This window comes from Polypterus senegalus, chromosome 11 (assembly GCF_016835505.1).
Source record: "Polypterus senegalus isolate Bchr_013 chromosome 11, ASM1683550v1, whole genome shotgun sequence".
NCBI lineage: Eukaryota > Metazoa > Chordata > Cladistia > Polypteriformes > Polypteridae > Polypterus > Polypterus senegalus.
The window spans coordinates 44,721,710-44,747,961 of record NC_053164.1 but is presented as its reverse complement, the minus strand read 5'-3'; the positions used below and the strand labels follow the sequence as shown (position 1 = coordinate 44,747,961).

At 42.1% G+C, this 26,252-nt stretch overlaps 1 protein-coding gene across 2 annotated transcripts in view; it reads left to right on the top strand.

The window, feature by feature from the left end:
• The first annotated feature begins 14,880 nt into the window (after positions 1-14,880).
• Positions 14,881-26,252, top strand: part of LOC120538896 (5-hydroxytryptamine receptor 7-like) — a 173,601-nt gene continuing 162,229 nt past the window's right edge. For both annotated transcript variants that reach the window (XR_005635532.1, XM_039768481.1), the window contains exon 1: positions 14,881-15,805. Coding sequence is in view for 1 of the 2 variants with exons in the window: in XM_039768481.1 (XP_039624415.1) it covers positions 15,345-15,805 (461 nt within the window). In the remaining variant the exon portion in view is untranslated. The remainder of the gene's footprint in view (positions 15,806-26,252) is intronic.

The following is a 26,252-nucleotide window of genomic DNA, read 5'->3' as shown; positions in this document are numbered from 1 at the left end:
AAACGGGACTCTGGTCCGGGGCCCTAACAGAAGGGGGCCCCTTCACGCTTGATTTTTTTTATGCTGATGTTGTGCGCGTAGATATATATTCAGACAATTATTCAAGTTACATGTAATAGAAAAGTTAAATCATTAAGCTTACATCAATACAAGTGAGTGTTTTAATAGCCGCACGCTCCATGCAAGTAGATACCGTGCTCGTGTCGTGTGAAGCACGCTTGTCAAAGGGGGCCGGCAGCGGCATGCTTCTCAAAGACAAAGGAGAGCCGACACCGATGTCCTTGAGCTTGACGTTAAGTAGTATGTTTGTTGTACAAGGTACGTGGATAATGGATTGACTTCGCCGCTGTAATTGAATACTTCCGTTTCACACATACAGGTGCTGTTCTGTCTCAGACAACAGCGATATTGTTGTGCACTATTGTGGATGTTGACGTGTATGGTGTAGCGGAAGTCCGTCTTCGTAGTTTGATAATTCATTCACTTGGGTGTTTATTGTTGCTTTTAAAGCAGTGACGAGTGTGCGTTGGTTTTGTGTGTATCACTAAAGTTTCTGGATCACCCGGATTTTTTGAAAACTTTGAAGTTTGATACAGCAAGTTACCAAACTGATTGTACACCATGTAGATAACCCTAACCGTTAGTATATATTAAAATGTTCAGATGTTACTCCTATTCATTGCATTGGTATAATTGTACCGTTACACGTTAGATAATACATAGGCCTATCTCATTAATGTATTGTTTCAATTCCGCTACGAGCTTCCGTTAGCACTGGCTTTCCTTCTCGCAGTCAAACTTTGATGTGCGAGAAGGCTTAACTCATCAAGTATGGTATTTATAAATGCAGCATTGTCTCTGTCAGATAAACTACATTTCAATCATTTTGTATACGTATTTGAAGGTTTTGGCATGTGGGGACCCGGGGGAAGGCAGAGAGGCCCACACGTACCCAGTTGTCTGGGGCCCAAATATTTCTGGCGGCGGGCCTGCAGGCCCTACTGTGTCATCTGCTCTGATGTGTCAATACAGCAGCTCTCAGACAGTCAGCGAACAGTCAATCTTCCATTTTATTATCAAGCTTTTGGGGTCACAATGGTTGAAGACTATCCTTGCATCATTGATTTGGACATGGCACCAGATATCAACCACTCTGTTTCGTTTTCTATCCTGCTTATCAAATTCATGGTCAGGAGGAGCTAGTACTGACCTCAGGAGCAGTGGAAGCATGATAGGAGCCATCCTTGGACAAGCTGTCAATCCGTCAAGGGGCATCAAATCAGTCATAACATAACATTCTTACATCACTCAATTCTATGCAGGGTCACAGGGAGAAAAACCAGCAGTTATAAGCTGAAAGGATCACTGGGTGACTCTGGTTAAACTGTTCTGCCATGTAATCAATAGTTAAGTTACATGTTGAAGACAAGTAACACAATACATGTTAAAATATTTGATATGTCTTGCCTTTTGTGTACCTTCACCACTCCTTTAACACATTTCCTCTGTTTCTTCGTGGGTCTCAATCTCACTTGCTCAGTGCTTCCTCTCTCGATCAAATTCCTATAAGGACAGCATCTCAGATTCTTTCATTTCAAGACATGTTGCTCGCCTCCTGTCCGCTTTTTGACTTCCACCAATGGCAGACAGGTCCCTATGAAAACCTCATTCATACTCTTGCAAACTCTTCCTATCTTTAAAGGCCGCTTTCAGTGTTCCTCATACACCTTTCCTTAGTATCCTTGTGTGTCTAAACCTCATTTGCCCAGTGATTCCTCTCTCTATTTGTGTTTGATTAAGCAACGAAAGCCAAACTGACCAATCAGATTGCTTGGAGGGACCAGATACACACACGCCTATACACACAGCAGCATTTTAGTATAAAGTGTTATAAAGTATTTTGTTATAAAGACTAAATCCAGTATGTGGTGTGGCTCACAAACATCATCAGCATCTGATTAAAATGCTCAACTATTCCGTGCATCTGAGGGTGATAAATTAATATTCTGAGGTGGTACAGAGGAGTTTGCCGACCTCCTTGAAAGTTAGGAAATGAATGGCGTCCCCTGATCCAAGAGGATTTCCTTGCGGATACCCACTCTCCAAAAAGACCCCAATATGATCCCGAGTTATAGCTTTGAATGTAGGCATAATCGACCAGGGCTAGGATATACGAATGCCCCCTTGAGAATGGTTCAAGGGGACCTACGATATCCATGCCCATTCACTCAAAAGGGATGTCAATAATGGACAGGTTTATGAAAGTGGAGTGATCCCACCGGGGAATCTGGGTCAATTGGCACTCCAGAGAGGATATGCAAAATCACTGTCCCTCCTGGGAGGTGGGTTTGTCTCTGAACCTATCATTTCCTCCCCTTGCTCCAGGTCTGCAAGGTCTTACTGAGTAGATGCCCCTATACCTGTTCTCTTGAATGGCTGGGACTCCAACTTGGGCATGTGGCATCTGCCCGTTACCAATCTTGTTGAACCAGAAGGGCATTGTGGGTCCTAGTTGGATTTATTTTGGGACCACTCTCTTTCTAGAATCAGGGCACATCAAGGCTTCAGTATTACCACCACACACTTTCTGCTTAGTTGCCCTTGAACCATGATCCAAAAGTTTGCAGTGGAGTATTTCATGGTATTGCCATGGATGCATGAGAGACAAGCCCACCTTCAATCATACATTTCTACCCAAACATAACAGCAAGCAGCAATGTTGACATCGCTGCCAGGATCACAGAGGGCTTGGACTGGGTGTCCATTCAATCTACTAGTGTCTGAAAAGGAAAAAATGAGAGGATTACATGATGAGGTAACAGTACCTTCCAGTCTCAGCCCAGGCACAGTCCATAGGATTGTCCCCTCTCCTTGACAAGTAGCCACCCGCTGTCCCAACTAACTGCAACGGTAACACCGTACAGGAGGAGGCAACTGCTCCATCTTTCATGGGGGCATGTCTGCATCTCTATTCTGATTCTCGCTTCTTCTTCTGGAGCGGGTGCTGTCACTCCAGGGGTCTCTCCATCTGACCGGCTGAGCAGTGGCGCTCAATAATTTCTACTAGAGTTTCCATATCTGCCCATGGTTGTCTTCTTACTGAGCAGACAAGATACTTAGGGAGGGAGTAGACCAAAAAGTCAGACCATTTCTACTATGCTCTTTGGTGTGTTTTCAGCCAGCCAAAGCCAGAGCATCATCCTCTTTGCCAGCCCAAAAAGAAGCCAGCAGATGACTCCATTCTCACTGTGCTGTCCATTCAAAATACCTAACCACCAATACCCAAAAATTAGGAGGAGAGCTTTGAAAAGTGTGTACACCCCATGAGTCCCTATTAGGGCAAAAAATGTGTTGTGTGCTCTGTGTATTATTTGGCAGGCACTATATATCATATCTATGATCTTCTTCACACAACAGAGAGGGCATGGCTCATGTCTGTCAACAGGCTGACCAACCAGAAGTGTTACCTGGTAGGTAACCACCCAAATATCAGATTGTGATCAGACCTATGCATATAATACTCTGATCTACACCAAATGAATTAAGTGAACCAGCCTCTGTGGAGCAATGTCTGAGGCTTTGCAATGGACGCTGATGTCTGAGGTTCAATCCCTGCAAGGGAAGCAAAAGTGCAAACACCTAATGGGCCCCAATTAGGATCAAACATGTGTTATGTACTCTTTGTATTGTTTGGCAGGGACTATATATATATATATATATATATATATATATATATATATATATATATATATATATATATATATATATATATATATATATATATATATATATATATATATATATATATATATATATATATATACACTGTCAGGGATGCCATGGGCGATGACCCAGCCGGGACACCCTGAAGGACCAGAAGAGAGTCTATGCCCACCCTGGATCATGTGGGGGCCACTACCCTGGTTGCTTTGGGGTCCATGGGTAGAGGGCTTGGAAGCCCAACCCTGTAGGAGCCCGTGGTCACCCCCAGGGGGCACCCCGATGCCTTTGGAACCCTGGACCTCAGCACTTCCGCCATACCAGGAAGTGCTGGGGGGAAGAGAAGAAGGGACACCTGGAGAGCTTCCGAGAGTACAGCCGGCACTTCCACCACACAGGGGCGTGTCGGTGGGTGATTGCCGGAATTCACCTGGAGCACATCCGGGTGCTAATAAAAGGGGCTGCCTCCCTTCATTCGGGGCTGGAGTCGGGTGGAGGCAGGACAAGGCAAGAGAAGAGAGAGTAGAGGCGCCCCGAAGAAGAAAGATGTTGTGTGGCCAGGACTTTGGGGGGTTTGTGTGCACATAAGACTTTGTAAATATTATAAATAAACGTGTGGTGGTGGAAAAAACAACATGCCTGCCTGTCTGTGTCCGGGCCACGTTCACTATATATAGAGATGGAAGGATGGGGGAAGGCAGCTATTTGCGGACACTGCCTCCCCCAAAATGCTGGAATGCAGCGTTGCCCCAGATTCCCACAGGGCATTCCTGGACTTGGAGTTTGGTTTCTCAGCCCTGTTGGATACCATGCGTGCCACCAGAGGGAGCTGTGAAAGGTGTTGGGGAGTCATGCTTCCCTTGTAGCCCGGATGTACAAATGGATTACGACGATGGAAGCCCCAAAGTACTTCTGGGCTGATTAAAACTTGAATTCAGACCCAGAAGTGCCGGGAAATCACGTGGGAGGAAGAGCAGAAGCACTTTTGGGTTAAGAACCATATAAAGGACAACTGAAGACCGAGCAAACGATCCAGAGATGGGTGGAGGTGGACAAAGCTTGCTAAGAGTTGTGGAGGAGAGAACTGAGAATGTTATTGTGCTTATTTAATTGTCTATGGGTGGTTGTGGTGCTTGGAGAGCACTATTTAGAGAAAAGAAGAAACTAAACTACTTCTTGGTGTTTTTAACATGTGTCCTGCATCTGTCTGTTGTAGTTAAAAGGAGTAACAGTGACCCCTAAGCATCCACTCATTTACATTATACTAGCCAACCCGCGGCGTACCATACGCCGCATAATCAGACCGGTTTTTTAATAATTTTTAAGCACAGGGAGAAAATTAACATTTGAAAAATCGGTAATGTAATAAATCAGCAAGAAAAGCAACATTGTAGCAATGCACGGAACGAACCAACACACAATCGTCCATGCGGCGCTCAGGCACGGAGGGTGAAATGGGAGGAGAGGAGAAGGACGTCCACTCCACTACCTCTGTCATGCTAGTCTGCTGATTTCTCGTTCAGTATACACTGCCTGCTCATGTGCCCACCTCCAACTCGTCACTTGAGTCGTTGTCGTCTTTGCACAGTCCAGATGCACCTGTGACTCACGTAGACTTTTGATTGCTCTGTGCGGTTCTGGCTGCCTTTCTATATATAATCCACCAAGACACCCGACCACGGTGGTAGCGAGGTGGGAGGGCGGTGTGTACAAAGTGCAGGAGCATCTAAGAAGACGCATGTTTGTCGCGGATGCGAATTGCTGCATGTAGTGTGTAAAACAGTTTGCAATGGTGCACGCGGTCGTGCGTCGTAACCGAAAACTCGTTTTTTAAAGACTGCTCACTTCATTGTGTTTTAACCTCAGTTCTAAAGGAATGTTTTAACAACATTTATTTTATTTTTTATATAGCACATTTTCATACAAACAGTTGCTCAAAGTGCTTTACATATTAAAGAATAGAAAAATGAAAGACACAATTATAAAACAAAATAAATCAACATTAACATAGAATAAGAGTAAGGTTCAATGGCCAGGGGGGACAGAAAAAACAAAAAAACTCCAGACGGCTGGAGAAAAAATAAAAAATATAAAATCTGTAGGGAATCCCATCCCAAGCTGCATATGGCGATTCACCTCCGCGAGAAACATGCCTCTATGAACAGTCAACGTGGGTTGGAGCAGCATGTGACCTCTACAACAGACAAATATAAATGACGCCGGTTTTTCTGTGTCGTCGCGTTCAAGTTGGTGGGCGTGGCTCTGTGAGTTGTCATCGTATCCAATGGTCTTGGAGTTGGTGGGCGTGGCTCCTTCCTGCGTGCGCCATAGGTGTCTCACTTGTCGGCAGCTTAGTGAATCCACACCCCTTCCGGTGTGCTTTCCATGGTTGTTTTGCCTTCGTGGATTATATATATAGATGTATATATAAAGTGTAAAGAACATGTACAGTATGTAGATAGACTTAAAAGCTAACAAAAAGATGACTTTTGAGTATGTTCAAAAACAACAGTTTTCCAGAAACAATCATGACATTTTACACCTATATGGAGCAGGAAAATCATCAAAAAGAAGATGTGCAACTTAGGGATTGTTTTCAGTTGGAGTCATCATAAATGTTGTTGCATTTCTAAGTTTTTGTATTTGTAATTAATTTAGCGTGGTGGTGTGACTCTGCATGACTTCTAGTTTGTTATGTCTGGTAATATGAATTTGATGACAGGCAGACATTCAATAATAGACACCATGGCCAGAAATTGTGTTTTTAACTGAACAATGGCTATTAACTGAGAGAGAGCCTAAAACTTGTATAAAAATATCGCCCAAACTCTACTGCAGCCCCACCTGCTGTCTAGGAATAGTGCCAAACATTATTACATTCATCTCAATACATACTGTAACATAGTTGAAGGGCACATCTGTTAAATCTCACTGCCTATGAGAGTCTCATCTACTATTTAATAAAACACTATGGTCTGTGTGACTAGTCCCTTACAAGCAATCTGATTGGTCAGGTTGTCTTTGGTGTGATTGGTCAGTTTGGCTTTGCTGACGTGAATAAAGAGGAGGTGCAACTGTGAGACACATGAGGATGAGAAAAGGCATAGGAGGTGTGTTGAGAGAGAGAGTTGCCTTAAAAGACAGAAGTAAAAAAACAGACATAAGGAGAGAAAAACATCTCGAAAATAATGATGGAGTCTGAGAAGCAAGCTTTATGGCAACATGCTCAAGAGAGGGAGCACCAGTCAAGGGAGATTCAGGCATACGCAGATACAGAGGAAAAGCCACTGACGCTGCACGTAGGATAAGAGATAGCAAATATTTTTAAACTGTTCAGCTGGGGAGGGTTATGTCAGGAAATCAATATGCGGACAACAATACAAATTTCCATACCGGATCAGTCCGGCCCCAGGTTAACAACGACCGCCACCAGTACTGTAAGCCAACAGGGTGCTGGCGGAAATTGGGCTACTGTTGGCCGAAGAAGAAGAAAGAGAAGAAGAGGGTGGAGATGTGTCCGGAGGCAGGAGGAGAGGAGGAAAGTAAAGAGAGTGGAACTGAGGATAGGAACTTTGAATGTTGGCAGTATGCCTGGTAAGGAGAGAGAGATAGCAGATATGATGGGGAGAAGGAAGGTTGGTTGATATATAGTGCGTGCAAGAGACTAAATGGAAGAGGAGTAAGGCCAGGTGGATCGGAGGTGGATTCAAATTGTTCTATCATGGTGTGCATGGGAGGAGAAATGGGGTAGGAGTTATTCTGAAGAGTGTTTTGGAAGTGAAAAGAGTGTCAGGCAGAGTAATGATTATGAAGCTGGAAATTGGAGGTGTGATGATGAATGTTGTTAGTGCACATACATCGCAAGTTGGGTGTGCAATGGGTGAGAAAGAAGATTTTTGGAGTGATTTGGATGAAGTGATGAACAATGTACCCAAGGGACATAAAGTGGTGATTGGAGCGGATTTCAATGGGCATGTTGGTGAAGGGAACAGTGGAGACGAGGAGGTGATGGGTAGGTATGATGTCAAGCAGAGTACTGAAGAAGGTCAGAGGATAGTGGATTTTGCCAAAAGGATGGACATGGCTGTGGTGAATACGTATTTTAAGAAGAGGGAGGAACATGGGGTTATGTACAAGAGTGGAGGAAGATGCACACTGGTAGATTACATCCTATGCAGAAGAGTCGATCTAATGGAGATTGAAGACTGCAAAGTAGTGGCAGGGGAAAGTGTAGTTAAGCAGCATAGGATGGTGGTCTGTAGGATGACGTTTGAGATCAAGAAGAGGAAGAGAGTGAGGGCAGGGCCAAGGATCAAATGGTGGAAGTTGAAAAAGGAAGACTGCAAGGTTAAGTTTAGGGAGGAGGTGAGACAGGCACTGGGAAACTGCTGGGAAACTACAGCAGATGTAGCAAGGGTGACAGCAAGAAGGGTGCTTGACGTGACAACTGGAAAGAGGAAGGAGGAAAAGGAAACCTGGTGGTGGAATGAGGAAATACAGGAGAGTATACAGAGAAAGAGGATGGCAAAGAAGAAGTGGGATAGTCAGGGAGATGCAGAAAGTAGACAAGAGTACAAGGAGATAAGGCACAAGGTGAAGAGAGAGGTGGCGAAGGCTAAAGAAAAGGAGTATGATGAGTTGTATGAGAGGTTGGACACTAAGGAGGGAGAAAAGGACCTGTACCGATTGGCTAGGGAGAGGGACCAAACTGGGAAAGATGTGCAGCAGGTTAGGGTAATAAAGTATAAAGATGGAAACATACTCACAAGTGAGGAGAGTGTGTTGAGCAGATGGAAAGAGTACTTTGAGACCCTGATGAATGAAGAGGACAAGAGAGAGAAGAGGTTGGATGATGTGGAGATAGTGAATCAGGAAATGCAACGGATTAGCAAGGAGGAAGTAAGGACAGCTTTGAAAAATATGAAAAATGGAAAGGCCATTGGTCCAGATGACATACCTATGGAAGCATGGAGGTATTTAGAAGATTTGGCAGTGGAGTTTTTAACCAGATTGTTTAATGGAATCTTGGAAAGAGAGAGGATGCCTGAGGAGTGGAGAAGACGTGTACTGGTGCTGATATTTAAGAATAAGGGGGATGTGCAGGACTGTAGTAACTACAAGGGAATGAAATTGATGAGCCACAGCATGAAGTTATGGGAAAGAGTAGTGGAAGCTAGGTTAAGAAGTGAGGTGATGATTAGTGAGCAGCAGTATGGTTTCATGCCAAGAAAGAGCACCACAGATGCAATGTTTGCTCTGAGGATGTTGATGGAGAAGTTTAGAGAAGGCCAGAAGGAGTGCATTGCTTCTTTGTGGACCTGGAGAAAGCATATGACAGGGTGCCTTGAGAGGAGCTGTGGTATTGTATGAGGAAGTCGGGAGTGGCAGAGAACATATGATAGGGTGCCTCGAGAGGAGCTGTTGTATTGTATGAGGAAGTCAGGAGTGGCAGAGAAGTACGTAAGAGTTGTACAGGATATGTACGAGGGAAGTGTGACAGTGGTGAGGTCTGCAGTAGGAGTGACCGGATGCATTCAAGTTGGAGGTGAGATTACATCAGGGATCGGCTCTAAGCCCTTTCTTATTTGCAATGGTGATGGACAGGTTGACAGACGAGATTAGACAGGAGTCCCCGTGGACTATGATGTTTACTGATGACATTGTGATCTGTAGCAAGAGTAGGGAGCAGGCTGAGGAAACCCTGGAGAAGGTGGAGATATGCTCTAGAGAGGACTGGAATGAAGGTCAGTAGGAACAAGACAGAATACATGTGTGTAAATGAGAGGGAGGTCAGTGGAATGGTGAGGATGTAGGGAGTTGAGTTGGCGAAGGTGGATGAGTTTAAATACTTGGGATTAACAGTACAGAGTAATGGAAATTGTGGAAGAGAGATGAAGAAGAGAGTGCAGGCAGGGTGGAGTGGGTGGAGAAGAGTGTCAGGAGTAATTTGTGACAGACAGGTATCAGCAAGAGTGAAAGGGAAGTTCTACAGGATGGTAGTGAGACCAGCTATGTTATATGGGTTGGAGACAGTGGCACTGACCAGAAAGCAGGAGACAGAGCTGGAGGTGGCAGAGTTAATATGCTAAGATTTGCATTGGCAGAGACGAGGATGGACAGGATTAGAAATGAGTACATTAGAAGGTCAGCTCAAGTTGGATGGTGGGGAGACAAAGTCAGAGAGGCGAGACTGTGTTGGTTTGGACATGTGCAAAGAAGAGATGTTGGGTATATTGGGAGAAGGATGCTAAGGATAGAGCTGCCAGGGAAGAGGAAAAGAGGAAGGCCTAAGTGAAGGTTTATGGATGTGGTGAGAAAGGACATGCAAGTGATGGGTGTAACAGAACAAGATGCAGAGGACAGAAAGATAATGACGAAGATAATCCGCTGTGGCAACCCCTAATGGGAGCAGCCAAAAGAAGAAGAAGAAGAAGAACTGCCTGCCTTTGACAGGTAGCACCATTAGTTTTATATGACTGGGATTGGCATAGGGTGACTGATTACATGATCCCCCCAGGATGTTTCATAGTGGTTCAGCATTTCATGTTATGCCACAAACATATCGCTCTGTCACCTCATTTTTACAATCAGTGAACATGGAGCACATTGGATTTAGCCGCACTCTTGTTCCACCCATTTTTCATTCTGCTGTGGTACATGGAAGATTAAATACACAGCTCCGCTTGCAGAAAACTTCGACAAGACCCTTCTTATCCATTTGCACTGTCCAAAATGCTCACTTTCCTTGCAGACTCTCATGTACTGTACGTATTATATTTGTGGTTGAGAATTCATTGGCTGTTAACTTTCATAGTTACACCCACCATGACTGAAAAGCTGTGCACTTCTCCAGCGATTTCCAGTTATAGCATTCATTTATAAAATCTTAGTGAGTCAGAGACAGTCAGTAGTGCACTCCTGTGACGGCGGTTGTGTAATGTGATATATTCAGAGATTCCAACTAGCCTTTGACGTGCTCGGATAAAATCAGTTTTAATTTTTTCTTTAGTTGTAAGGGTGGGCTGTGTGTGTATGAGAGCAGATAACCAATGAACGCTCATTTGGAAGTAAAAGGCATAGAGTGTATTGACAAGACCTCAGGATTGTGTCTGTCTTGGACCTCGAAAGGAGAAGAGAAGCTCATCCGTCTAATGTCTTGTGTATTATCTACCACAACAGAATGGATAAAAAAGAAAGAAAAATGGGCAGAAATTGCTGCCAAACTGCATTTATTAACCCTTTTTATAGCACTGACTTCGTAAGACAGCACACTATGGCTGTAAGTAAAGGGAATGAACTGGACTGTGCTGGAAGGTCCTCACAAAGTAAATTAGACATAGGCATCGTACCCCATGACATAAAGTCGCATAATGTGACATCGCTAGCAGTCACACTACAAGACTATCAAATATATCATGTTTCAGACACTGTTTCTCTTCTGGCTGGGATTCAATGTCATGTTTCTTAACTTTTGTGACGTGTGGTCCGTGGTGCAGTGTCGATTTTACATAAATAATCGTGCCCTGTCTAGGTGCAGGCTCTAAGCGGGTGTGTAAGTGTCTTTTGCTCCACGGTTAGTGGAGGCACTGCCTGACCGCACTGTATTCACGTGCAGAGGCGGCCATGGAGATAGCGGCTCCTCACACCTGCACCCAATTGGCTAGCAGTTTTAAAAAGAGCGAGGGAGGAATGTGTCAGAAGTGAATTGGCTTCAGAGGTTAAAAAGCATCTGAAGAGCAGTCTCGCGCAGGACGAGCCGGCCACATAGGGAGGAATGGCAGTGGCACCAGGGGAACCACAAAGGAGCATAGGTCTAGTGGTTAGGTCACTCCACTAATCATTTGTGTAGATTGGGGCGAGCATGGTGGATGAGCTCCCCAGGGATCTGAGGAAGGACTGCGGGTGCATGAAAGTTAATGGGTGGTCTGCCTGGAGCTATTTGGAGGCAGCTAAGACGGGGTCAGGTGATGAAGACCGTGGCTGCTGAGTCTCCGACAACTGCGTGAGTTATGAGTGAGCTGGGGAGACGAAGAAGGAGGTGGGCTGAGATCATCCTGTATATTAAAAGAACCCTTTTAATGCGTTTAATATAACTTTTTATTCACCACAAGCACCTTCATTTTATTGGTTATGGAGGCACTGCACTTTGAACATTGTTTTGGACTTTTTAAATTAAAAGCACTCTTGCACTTTTTCTCTATGCCCTTACTTAGTGTGTCCTCATATGCCTGACTCCGTTCGGTTACAGTATTGACGGCGTCGGGTTCGAGAAGCTCCCAGAAAGGAAGAGGAGCTGGAGGCGACCTGTACTGTCACACCTTTCTTCTTCATTTGTGTGACATTTATCTCTGTTAAATTTCTTGCTTATTATCTGTTTTGTTGCTAATGCGTGTGTTATGTGATTTCTGGGTGGTTCCCCAAGACAGGACCACCTGCCAATCACCACCAGTAACTGCCCTTATCGCAGTATGTGCTCAGGATCCCCCATCGTTCCTGGCAGTTCATTTTGGTGTGAACCAGGAGTTCCAAAACACGTTAACTCCCGAAAGCACTACCAATAATGCCCACTAGAGGAGGATATATCACCAAACCCCAGTTCGATAAACGGCCAAAACAAATTTTTCCAAAAGATTTATTCCTATCGGAAAACAATCTTCTAATCAATATGAAATTCTGTGAAGCACAAAGACAAAGGTGGAAATGCCTAAAATAATTAAGCAATCCACAGCAAACAAGGTCCTGATACAGATATCAAAAAGCAGTCAAAAGCCAGAACAAAGGTTCAGAAATCCAGGTAATCACAATAAGCACAATAAAAACACGAATATGCCCTCCACTCCCTAGTGCATTCAAAATGAACCACCAGGAACTATGGGAGACCCTCTATATTTATATGGTGGAGGGCACTTACTGGTAGTGAGTGGTAGGGGGTCCTGTACTTTTATTACTTTTTTCTTTTTGTTTTTTAATTCTTATGTCTCACACTGAGTCGACAGGACCTTCAGTTTCGTTGTTCCTTTGTTAAAGTGACAATGGCAATAAAGATGTATCTATCAAAACACAATTACATAACACAGGCATTGGCAAAAAAATAACCTTAACATAGATAAATAGCAAGAAAGACAAGTAGCATGTCATGGAACCCTAGCCAGAGAAGAAACGTTGCCTGAAACATGACAACAAGAGCCACGCGCTGCGACTGTGCTACCCACAGTATACAAGGAGCATAAATGGAGGCCAAGTTCACTAATCAGCTTATCGTTCAAGTTCGTTGTGCGCGAAAACAGCAGTCTAGCGTTTATTTTATAATGTAACACAGTTAAGGCGGATGATTCACGATGACATTTACATTTAGCTTATGACTGCCGTGCCTTTGTGACTTAAGACGCGTCCTGACAACATGCACGTATTTAATTTCTGTTCGTCCTTGGTTTCTTAGCAGTCCAGTAGTAGTAGAAGCTTTAAGAACCTAATTCAAACAGTGTCTTTAAATGTATATTGTATGTGTAGTTAAATGTGTATGTGTAGTTGTAGCTTATGTCATTCAGTCGGTGTAGTTCCAACACTAGGTATAATTAGGATCCGACATCATTATTTTTTCTGTTTTAAATCAATAACTGTAAAGATGACATAATGACAATTACTAATAACAACGCCTGTACACACCTTCACACTTAGATATGGAAGAAATGACAATTGTGTTAACTGTTCTTATTTTTAACTCGTTTTTTTCTGGGCTGTTTGGCCCTTTTAACGTGTTATTCGCCTCTGTGCACGTTGGCTTTGCAGATGTGCGTTTCCAAACCATGTCGATTACGTTTAATCGGTACCCGTACATCATCTGTGGTCCAGGGCACCTGTGGGTCTTTTTGGTATAAGAAAAATCAAGTAATGCAGGTTTCACATTAGTCGGTTCAGTATAACTGAAGGCTTCATGTGTTTGATCTTAAGAAGATCACAGCGGGTTGTAGACAGTGGCGCAGTGGTTAGCGTTGCAGCTCGAGTTCCCATTCAGCACCGTAAAATGGATTCGGCCACGTTATCCCGTGTCTGCATGGGCTTCTCCCTGGTGACGCCAATTCGTTAGAGGCTAATTGGCGACTCTTAAATGTGAACCTGTGTATGTGTGATCGGGCTCAGCAATAGACTAGACTTGACTGAATAGCCGCAACACTGAACTGGACTAAGTAGGTTTGAAAATGTATGTCACAATTGTACTGTGCAATCCATTCTCCCGTTTATCGATTTGAACGGCGCGGGGTGCTGAAGCTGCCTTAAGTAAAAGGTGGGAAATAAATAGGATGGCCGCCAGGAATTTGGTTGTGTAACCACAATTGTAAAAGGTAATAGCTTACCTTTTACCGTGCAGTGCAGACTGAAATTAAAAGAGCTCTAAAACAATAAAGAACATTAGCGTCATCTTCAAATTAGGAACTAGATAAAGCATAGCAGCGACCATAATAGGCTAGCCGCTAAGATCACAGCTCCGTACAGTTATCTGTAGTTAAGCTATATGCATTTTCTCCTATGCTGTATGTCAGTTTCTCTCACTACGTGTAGTTTGTTTCTCCCTCCCTCAGCATAAATGGAAAATCAAAACTGAACCAGTATGAAGGAATGTGCTCGGTGATGGAGTGGTGTCCGGTCCGGAGTGGGGTTTCCCCTTAAGGTCAAAATACTGCGGCCTCGAAACTCTAAACTGGTTTAAGCGGTCTGAATGGTGGATGAAGGGATGGATATTTTCTATGAGATGTTGGGCATGTGTGTGTTGTACGGTGGTCGCTCTTGCCTTACTCCCGATGCTGCCGGGTGAGGCTCATGTTCACAGATTAAAATAACTTTTAATGAGCACCTTCCGAAATTAGATTTACATATTGTATATATAAAACGTGTAATATATGTGGTGTATACACATATGATAGATATGATAAAGCTCACACTAAAGACGAAAAGAAAAAATAAGTATGAGATGTGATTTTGAGAAACTTCCCTTTGACGTGTAATCGTTGGGCGCTTACTATTGGCTGCCTGGTAAAGGTGTGTCGCTTTTTGTAATGAAATCTGCAATGCCATGTGGCCTCTTAGCTTTACGATATAATTTCTCTTGAAAAACAAATAAGCCGACAGGAAGCCCATGCTGTTTGCAGTCCTCCACTCTTGTGCTGATGTCAACAGGCACCCTGCGCTCTCGACTGCATCTGTGCTTAGGAAAGTCTTGGTGCACACACTTGGATGTGCGGTGTGCTTGTGACATCAGTAAGTCGTCGTCGAGTGGGATGTTCGAGTATTACGGAGGTTTCGCGCTGCAGAATTAAAGCGCCAAGAACAACACGGGCGGCACTCCACTCTCCCACTCTCGATTGTCCCTGCATTAGAAAGCACCTCGGACTGGAGTTTGTGGCTTCGGAAGACGGAAGCTGAAACGATGGCACGACGATTCGAATGGACTCGAGAAGAGTGCCGGGCATCGCACGTTTTCTTCGTCACTTTGACGCCAGAGGAATGCTGACTATGGTCTGACCCACAGGAGACACTTGGCTTACTCTTTTTGGATAAAGGAAGCACCTCGTCATGCGTCTGTGGGGGGTGCGCTTTTGGAGAGGTGCGCACAGATTGTACTTGTAATGTTTGTCACCTCCGGCGCAGATCTCGCTTTGGCATCCCGAGCCACTAGCGCCTCGCCGCAGATGCGCTATTCCAGCAGTCCCACCGCAGAACTGCTGCTGCTGCCCAATGCCACGTTTTACCAGTGTGCCGAGCAGCTGCTGGACTTCGGCTTGGCCGAAAAGGTTATCATTGGCGCGATGCTGACGCTCATCACCGTGGTGACTGTCATGGGTAACACTTTGGTGGTGATCGCCGTGTCAGTGGTCAAGAAACTACGACAGCCTTCCAATTATCTCCTGGTGTCTTTGGCCGTGGCGGACCTTTCTGTGGCCGTGGCAGTTATGCCCTTTGTCATTGTGACTGATCTCACGGGCGGCATGTGGCTTTTTGGGGAGGTCTTCTGTAACATCTTTATTGCCATGGATGTCATGTGCTGTACGGCCTCCATAATGACCCTCTGCGTCATTAGCGTGGACAGGTACACTGCTTATACTTTATATAAATCTTGTAACTTTCAATTGGATTATTAATAATTGTTTAGTTTGCAAGACTTCTGTGTCCAAGGGAACTTTCCAAGGTGAACGTGCTAAGCGAGTATGTCAGGAAATGCGTACAAGTTGTCTGAGATGATTTTTTGGGCTTCGGATCCAAAGGATAATTATACATTATGAAGCCGAGATTTGAAATGTTAGTAAGGTGGACGGTTGCCTGACTCTAAGCGGAGCGGTAGCACAGCGGGTAGAGTTGCAGTCTCGTTCTGTCGGGATGACGGTGCGATTGCCACCAGGGGCGGATCAACCACAGGGGAGTTCGGGGTGCGCGGTGACTGCAAGGGGCCTTTTCACTAATACACCCCGTTGCCAGATGAAACGATCGCGTATCCGCAAGTCGAAGTTATCAAGGGGTTGGATCAATGTCTCGAGACGAAATCAAGAACGAGAAATGCTGCGGTGCTTTAAACGACTCGCTGTCGGCGCGCTTTATTGTTTAAAGTATGAACAAGTCTCTTTTAATGAACCTAAGTTACCCAGGGGCTCGTGGGGGGTCTTAATTTGGCCTTGACTGCCTCCCTTCGTTATAAACTGATCATGTTCTGTAAGTGTTCTTGCAGTTCCCGATGATTTCTTCTTAAGGTCCAAACTTCCATTTAAATCAGTTGTCATAGTTTCGACTAGCGGTGTAATGTTTTCTCTTTCGCGTTTGTAAACTTGTGTACAAACTGAGGATTCAGCGAGTAATGTCAGTTTTGAGTTTGTGTTTGTAATATGGGTTGTGTTTTTGCCGGCTGTTAGAACAAATGCAGCTTTAGATGATTTTGTATTTAAAAAAATGCACGTTGCAAATATATGATGTCAAAACTGCGTACTCCATATCATGATAGAAAGTGCTGTTTTCTGCTGCACAATAGGAAAGTGAAAGTAAGCTGCACGATTCATTCATTTATTTATGGGTGCCAAGGGGACCCAGCATTTATATACGCCGTGTTTTTGCAAAGCTGCCCTGAAGCCATGCTGTGCACTTTGTCATGAAACGCAATTAGGTGACTCAGAAAATGCCTGGCTCGTTACACGCTGCTATTTTTATGTTTCAGGATACATTTTGAAGTTTACGTCTACTATTTCCTCCACAAACACGCACGGTCGGGGCGCTCCACTCGTTCTTTAAAACGCAGACCGCAGTCGTCGGCTGGCGATTCTCTTTACGGTTTAACACTCCGTTGGCTGTCAAGCGCGGTTTTCTCTTTTAAAATGTGCGTTTATAATGCGCCTTGAGAAAGAAGCTGGTAAAGAACCGTTACCCGGCACCCATGAGGAGTTTCGCATTTGTTAATCTCGTCTTTCAAGTTAGTTCTTATGTTGACTTTTAGGATATTAGAAAGCAAAGTCTTAATCTCTTAGGATTAGATTCTCAAAGTGTCTTTGTTTTGAGTGGAATCACAGCTAGTCGATCACTCCCCAACACTTTAAACCCGAATAAAGTCTCAGTAAGCTTGTTTACTTGTAATGCAGAAAACAGAAGAAGGAGCAGCAGCTGCAGCTGCCGGAGCGGCGAGGAGCAAGTCCGCCATCAGTCCATCAGTCTGTCTCAGTGGGCACGGAGCAGCTCATGCACTCCTCCCACCCTGGTTCTTTTCTTACTGTTTACCTATTTGCATATTAATCTCGAAAGGTTGTGTTTTAAGACTTATATTTCCTTGACAGCATCCTGGGTGTGAATCGCGAGTCAGGCTTTCAAAGTATACAACGAGTTTAAGCTTTCTTCCTCAGCTTGCGTGCTTTATTGATTTATTGACTGTAATTTAGCTCTATAATACCTTTGTGTACATGAGAGGGTTTCTTTGTGCCTTGCCCATGATGGAGCTGGTACACTCTTAAAAATATTTCCTCATTGGCAGTTCACTGGGTTTTGTGGTTCCTTGTAGCACAATTTCTTGTCAAAATCCTTTTCATTCTGGTAAGGTTTCCTAACATATGAAATTGGTTCTTTGGATTTTGAAACGATATGTAATATGTGGACAAAACAGAAATTTTGAATGTATAGGAAGCGACCTAACAGAAAATTGACAGATCAAGCCCATCTGAACTAAGTCTGTGTCATTGAATTCAGTAAGAGTTCTTTTAAAACCAGGAGCAAATTGGTAATTCATACCTCAGTTATCTCCTATTCATGGTTATTTATGGAGCCTGTTATGGATCTATATTAGCAAAGGCTGTTTTTGGAACAGTCAAGTAGATCAGGGATTCCCAAACGCAGTCCTGGGACCCCCTGTGAATACTATGTTTACATTTCAAGAAAGAAATTTAGCTTTAAGTCTGAGTTTTCAAACAAAGCTAATTTGTTCAGCAGGTAAATATGTTTTGTTTTTATACATGCCCCTGCATTAACTCTAGTTATGTATATATGATGTACGGTCCACTGAGTGTGTCATATCTCACACTATTCAGAAGTGTGTGCATGTCTATGTTTGTACTGCCAACGTATAAAATATGCAGGAAGTGTGCTGATTGTGTACTTTCTTGCTAGGAGTTGCAAAGTCACACCTCAAAAGATTAGCAGAGAAAACAATTGATAATTAGTCTGAACATGTAAGTGCCAGAGTTTGTCATTCTTCATTTACTTTCTGGGAATATCAGCTTTGAGGTGTATCAGTTTTGGATCAGACTTCTAAATGTCAGTGACGTACCAAAGTAATTCAATTTCAGATCTACATTTATCTATCATTTTTCTGTTATAGCGTGCCTCTCTGTTTTTTTCTATATCTGTATCTATCTATCCCAAGAGGTGGTTTTGTGAAATCATAGCTGCATGAATATTAAAAACTATTCTGTCACAGAAACAAGTCCATTTTCTTACGTAAGGAGCTGGTTATCTTTAACACTATGGTTACCTTTGTTTTGTTGGTCATTTGGGGTGGATTAGAACAGACATTTACACCTGGATGTCCTTCCTGATGTCAGCCCTCACCAGTTTATCTGAGCTTGGAGCCGTGTCACAGCCCACTTTGTCACTGAAGGTGATACAAAATTAGAGTGGGTCTTTTGCTAGGCCCTACTGGTGTGTCAGATTAAACAGTGACCACCAGATCGACATGCATTTGATAAAGCTTTTGAGAAGTATTACTATTACTAAAGTCCAAGATGACTTCATTTTATCGCACTGGCATGCTGTAAAGTAGTGAGACCTGGGGATTAAAATCTGAACACCGGAGGAAGTTAGGGAGGGTTGAGATGTGTGTGATAAGATGGCTGCGTGATGTGTTGTTAACCTGGTTAAGACAGAAACCTGGCTTCTTAAAAATCTCCATTTGCATGCTTGGGCACGCTTCTTGAGTTCTTCTTTGGTAAAACTCTACAACGTCATTAAACTGCCCAAAAAGAGTTAAATGTCATCTTCAGCCACTGTGAATTCTAAAACAAGCATGACGCTTGTCATAATTTTCTTATGTTTTATAAATACATTTAGTCCTTCATGTGCTGTGAAGAAAATCACATCCCATCCCCTTCTTATACTCCAGAACTGACCCACCCCGATGATTCACAGTAGGAACACTGACCGCAGCATCACATGATTACATTGTTCTAAAATTTCTGTAGCAAAAAGCTGAATTAAATCTAAAGTGACATTTTTATTGATATGTTTCTGTTACTAGATTGCACGCAGCACAGTCTTTTCTTCTTGACTGTGTGATTGAGCCCTGCAAAAGCCTGGCATGCTGGTACGGTTGCTTCTTGCTTTACGCCCAATGCTACTGGAATAGTAATAACGCAGATATTTTTACTCCAATAAAATGAGTATTGTGTTATTGTTGGGTGTGACGAGGATGGACAGGATTAGAAATGAGTACATTAGAAGGTCAGCTCAAGTTGGACGATTGAGAGACAAAGTCAGAGAGGCGAGACTGTGTTGGTTTGGACATGTGCAAAGAAGAGATGTTGGGTATACTGGGAGAAGGATGCTAAGGATAGAGCTGCCAGGAATAAGGAAAAGAGGAAGGCCTAAGAGAAGGTTTATGGATGTGGTGAGAGAGGACATGCAGGTGATGAGTGTAACAGAACAAGATACAGAGGACAGAAAGATATGGAAGAAGATGATCTGCTGTGGCAACCCCTAACAAGAGCAGCTGAAAGAAGAAGAAAATGATTATCATGTTAGCTTACTTGTTACTTTAAAATGTAATCAAAATTTATAACACAGGTTACTTTTAATGTGTTGCCCCCAACACTGCTCCTGAGCCTAGCACAACAGAAATTTGTTTAACAATTTCCGAAATATTGACACAGATTAAAGGAATAATGCGATCGCCTGATCGTTTTCCTTAGATAATTTTATCCTGTGAACACTTCTACCCATATCTGCTGAAAGTTTATGCGAAGCAAAAACACATGCGCAGGCGAAGCAAGTGCAATGGACATGTGCAGACTACAAAACCCATAACTGTAACCCAGTTAAGGGTTTACATGGTCAAAAATAACCTGGGTTACATGTGGAAAAATATGCATGTCTTAACCTGGCTTCTCAGAGACCAATTAACCAATTTCTCTTTCCATAATAAGGGTTAATATGGCATTTTAGAGACTAATATTTCTGTGATTAACTGACTTAACAAAACTTATGTAAACACACAAATTGAAAGACAGATAGAAGAATGAAGGTTTATGCAGCAGAGTGAATCTTGAACCTGTAAATGACGTCTTGAGAAGGTGCCACCTTAGGTGTTATTGGCATGAGATGTGATGGGTTGATGATTACTGTGTCAACTGCTGTCTTGATGTATAGAAAGATGAAACGTGGCCTAGATGTAGGCGATAGAAATGCTGGATTGATGAGGTGACAAAAGATATGAAGAAAATGTAGCTTACAGATGCTGATACACATGATAGAAGTCAATGGAGGAAAGAAATATGGCGTAAACAGACGATCCTGGGTAATCCTGGAAACTAGCTATAAAATTGAATTGATGATGATGGCTATTTTATAACAATAAAAATGTCTATCTATCTATCTATCTATCTATCTATCTATCTATCTATCTATCTATCTATCTATCTATCTAGTATATAGTGCCTTTCACATCTATCTATCTATCTATCTATCTATCTATCTATCTATCTATCTATCTATCTATCTATCTATCTATCTATCTATCTATCTATCTATCTATCTATCTATCTGTTTAGTGTTTCTGCTTGTCTGTTTGCTTTCGTAACAGATAACTGGAGACAGTGTAGATTATCTGAATGATCATCTGTAAAAAAGGGCACCAGGACGGTGATAACAAGTACAGCGGCTGCAGATATCTTTGTTTAAGTGGGTTACATATATTTGTCAGGGCGCTTGTTTTTTTTCCTCTTTTCTGCTGAAAGATTGCCTGTTTCGCTGCTGCTGCAATGCATTCTGCATGTTGAGTGGATTGCTTGCACACTCATTCCTAAAATAACACTCTGCTGTCACCAGAGGTTCCCACACTGTCCGATTAATCTAATTGTCAGAAAGCTACAAGTGAAAGTAGATTTGTAAACAGTGGAGGAAGTCTTATGCTTTTAGATTTTTTTCCCCCTTTGAGTAAGTGGAAAAGAATTTTAGTAGTACATGAATATTTTTATGAGTAAAACAATGGGCCATGTGGACTAAACATACCAGTATGTAGCAAATAATGTGCTACATTGTGCTCTTTTAAAATATTTGAACAAAATATAAATACGATCATTGTCATTGTTGTTCTTCTTATTTTGTCATTGTAAGCAATAACATTATTGTCTTTAATTGGATTAGAATTTTAAGAGACCTTTAGTCATCTCAAATCAAAAACAGGTGAAGTGGGCTATTCAAATGATGCGGCTGCGGTTCAGCTGTGTCTGTTGTTCTGCTCTATTACTCCCCAAGGACGTTTAACATTTTTTTTTCTTATGAATATTAGTGATGGTAATGGGCTAAACTTTGGATAAGGAATATATTTGAACTGACCCTGCTGTTTCAATATCAGACAACCATGATCATGAAATATAGCCATCCATCAATTATCCAATTCCTGGGGTGAGTTTCATGATAATGTCTCTTGTACCGACAGACTCCTATATAACCTTAGCTCTTTTTAATTTGATAGTCTTGGGCTGCGGACTCAGAATTGAAAGGCAGAATTAAAAGGCTAATTACGAAATGCTTCCAACATGTGCAGTGTACGGACGACTAATATGATTTGATCCTTTTCATTCTATTCAGTACTTAGTGCTTTTCAAAATAATGAAATCAGACAGACCTTCTTTGCTGACATGCTTTTAAGGAGATGCTTTGAAGCCCCCTCTGATCGACTGTCATTCACCTTATTCCAGCAGCTACAGCAGTGTATGGCTCAGGTGTTCAAGTGTGTTAACTAGGGTGTCTCAATAACAAATGAAGAAGAGGAAGAGATTCTATGTCACTGGCCATCTTCTGGAATAAAATGTTCTAGTAAGATAACAGGTCCTTTGTCCTGTGTGGATATCGATATAGTACTATTTTCAGTTTAGTGTTTGGGTGGTACGATGGTTAGCATTACTGAGACACAGCTCCAGGGACTCGGTTTCAACTCCCACACCTAATCACTGTCTGTGCACTTTTCCCCATGTCCATGGGGTTATTCTCCAGGTTTTGTAGTTTCCTCCTACATCACAAAGACATGACTTTTGGATTAACCGATAACTCTAATAAAACTTGGTGTGATGGCGTCTGGATGTGTGCGTGTTTATAAATGGCCCCGTGTATGTCATTGTTTTGCCAAGCTTAGGCGCCAGCACTTTGTGGTTGTGTACAAAGTTGGTTTTGGAGTATGAATATCTGGACTGGTTGAATATGTGTAGGTAGTTTGTTCCTGTCTATGTTTTAATCTAGGAAATACTGCCAATGGCCACAGAGCTACATTTTCCTCTAAATCAATCGCGGTCTCTGTCCACACTATTGTCTTCACAGCATTTATGAAAGTATCTCCATACACACTAAAATGACTAAAAATGCATAAACGTTCCTCTTCATTGGGCATGTGTGCATCGGTGTAAAAATCCTTGAAGGGTGGTACTGCTGCCAGCTGTAACAGCTTGTAAATTATTTGTCTTTTTATGCATTTATGCTGCATTTATGCTGCATTCAAACTGTACAAAACACAATTTAGATGGATACAGATAAGCAACACAGCAAGCACTATGGAAAGAAGCTCTTCTCTGTCTGCTATGTTTCAATATGGTTTGCCCACAGTTATAGTTATAGTGAGCAGGCTCCAATCTGGGAAAAGCCATGTAATAAGCATCTCAAATCAAATCCTGACTTGGGTCTGCACTTTCAAAAATCTGTCCACACTACAACATTGAAGTTGCATTTTCAGAAGTATATGACTCTGGTAAGCATTTTCGAAAGTCCTTGTTTAAAGGGTTTGAAAATGCCAGGGTAGTGTGGACGAAAGGTGAAAATGGGGAAACATATCTGCAGTTTTAAATGAAAATATAGCAGTGTGGAAGAGTCCTGAAGGAATCTTGCTTTGCGTCTTCATGTTGAAGGTGATGTGCTGTCTTTTTTAAATTGCTCTGACCAAATTGACCCCTGTATAGACTCTGACATGAGAATAGTTTGCTGTTTATCCGTTTGCACATTGTACATCTATACTGTATGTATTTCTATGTACAGCTCCAGCTGAGTGACGCAGGCTCTGTGCTAAGGGAGTATTGTTTCACCTCAGAGCGCTTCAGTCTGTGTTAAGTGTAAGAGTGTGATGTTGTGTCCTGGCACTTCTTGTAAGAGGGTCACACTTAGAGAATCCTTTCTACTTATAAGCTGTTGATTTGTGTTCCCTCACCAGCTTTTTCACAAAATGTAAAAATAACTGATAAGTCTGATGACTTTACATAACATTTTAGCGTGGAAGACTGTTGGAGGGGTGTGGATTTGGGAGAGCACCCCATTTTTAACAGGCACCCACTGATCTCTGGTATTGTACACAAATCGGTCCGTTGTTCAGGCCATGGTGGGCAATAGGATTGCCAGGGGAGAGTTTAGGGTTTGAGAAGAGCTATAAGAAATGTTAGGAAATCATGCTGGTAGAGAGGGAATTTTTACAGAAATCAGCATCCACTAGGGAGTTGCTGGGCAGTGGTGACACACCTACATGTAAGCCAGAATAGTTTTATTCGTGGATACATTAGCTGCCCTCTTAGAGAGTTGGCACCAACAAACTAGTGGTGCACAGTGTACCAGTAGGAATGAGATATGGGTAGAAATTTTCCTATATTATTTTACTGAGATTTACCACATCAGGAAACTACCATTGTTACTTGTCGCAGAATTGAAGTAAGGTGAGGAGTGGGCGTTCTGTAACCTTCTGACACAATGTGGCATAAGGCGGTACAGCAATAGAAATGAAGAAAGAAGGTGAAGATGGAGCAGCCGAGGCTGCGTCACAATACAGAAAACGAAGAGCTGGATAAGAAAAAAGTGCAGGTTTCAACTTGTAATAGTTACATTTGAATGTTCACATGCAATTAAGGAGTTCATAGCCTACGTGTCCTAAAACTGATAGTGTGTTTGTTTCATTGATTAAATTAACATAAACACGTGCTTATTGTATAAATGCATGTTGTAATAAAAATAACAATAATAATCATGGATAGAGGAACTGGGTGGCAGAAGGGTTCTACTTTTATTGTATTAATGTTAAAATTAGTATTTTGTATTGTTATGTTTTGTGTACTGTATGACTTAAAAATCAGACCTGTAAGAACCAGTCTTAATGCTCTAAGTTAAACTCGTACTAGTGTTTGCTTAATTTGAATAGAATCAAATTTTCTTTCACAGTCATAGACAATGGTATTACCTTTTAGACCCTGTAAGTTAATAACTTTTTTGCTATCACTAAGATACAGTGTGTTAATTGAGTCGGTTGTTGCTTAGAACAGGTCCAGGCCTTGCAGGGGCTCATAGACCCATTTACAGCATGAAAATGGGATAAGCACACAGTTTTCTGAACGTTTAGAAATGGTTCAACTGTATAAACAAACTTAAAGAAATGAAACAAAGTTTTTAAGCTTTTAAACAGAACTTTTCTTAAACAAGAAATTTTCTTTTCTTTGCTATATCAATTTTTTTCCCTATTTTGTGTGAACTATTATATTTTGAATTTTTACTAAAGTTTTTAAACGACGACATTTTGTCTGTGGAATCATTTCAACGCATCAAACTATTGCTGAATCCCATTTAGCAAACTAGAGCTGCTGAACTTTGGTAATTTTTGGTAAACGCAGCTACAAGACCCATGTGCGGTTATTACAATTAATGTGTTTTCTGCAGAATACCCATCCATCCATCCATTTTCTAACCCACTGAATCCGAACACAGGGTCACGGGGGTCTGCTGGAGCCAATCCCAGCCAACACAGGGCACAAGGCAGGAACCAAACCTGGGCAGGGTGCCAACCCACCTCAGGCAGAATACCCATGTATACATTTTACATATGGTAAAGGACTGAGCAACTGAAAATAATTTAGAGATGTGAAAATATTTTAGGAAAGTAAAGTACTACAAGCCAATGACAATTATGATGTGCCGGAAAATACATTTTTGATAGGATTTAATGTATGAATTTAGATACTTTCCACAGTCTATTAGAACAACAACAACAACATTTATTTCTTTAGTACATTTTCATATGACAATTTAGTGCAAAGTGATTTACAAGATGTCAAAAAGAAAGTTACACGAAAAAAATAATTAAGATTAGGTAATAATATTAAAGAATAAGTAACAACAAAACAAGGTAAGGTCAGAAAAACCAAAAAAAAAAAAAAAATCTGCAGGGGATCCAAGGCCAAAAGACCACCCAGTCCCCACTAGCATTCTACCTAACATAAATGCTCCTAAATCAGCCCTCTTTGTTTTCATGCTTCACATGATAGGATTCTGATGAAGTTGGTCTTGTGGAGAGCAAAGACACCCACCGTCATTCCATCGTCTCAGGGGGCTGCATGGTGCTTTGATCAAGTGGTGGTGGCACAGATCGCCTCTACAGAAGTACCAGTAAAGACAGCAGAGAACAGTGGGGATTAGTACAGTATAGTACATTGTAATAATAATAAGGTAGCCGTGGATTAGTCATTAAAAAGATATGCACATACGTAAGTCATTATGGTAAAAACTGATGCAGTATATACATATTTTTGATGAAATTACAATATTATCATACCTAAAAATGGCAAACATAAAATTTTAAATTGAGTCACATTTTCTAACTTGTTATAATAATTGAAAGGTCAGAACTCATGTATTTGTGTTACCTTGCAAGTTAAATTTATTGACATTTCTGAGAAGTGTGTGGGGTCATATTATTGGGTCAGATTTAAGTCTTTGCATAATTTGTAACGAGTTTCAGACACAAGGCATAACACATTTAAGGACTGCCATTCCTA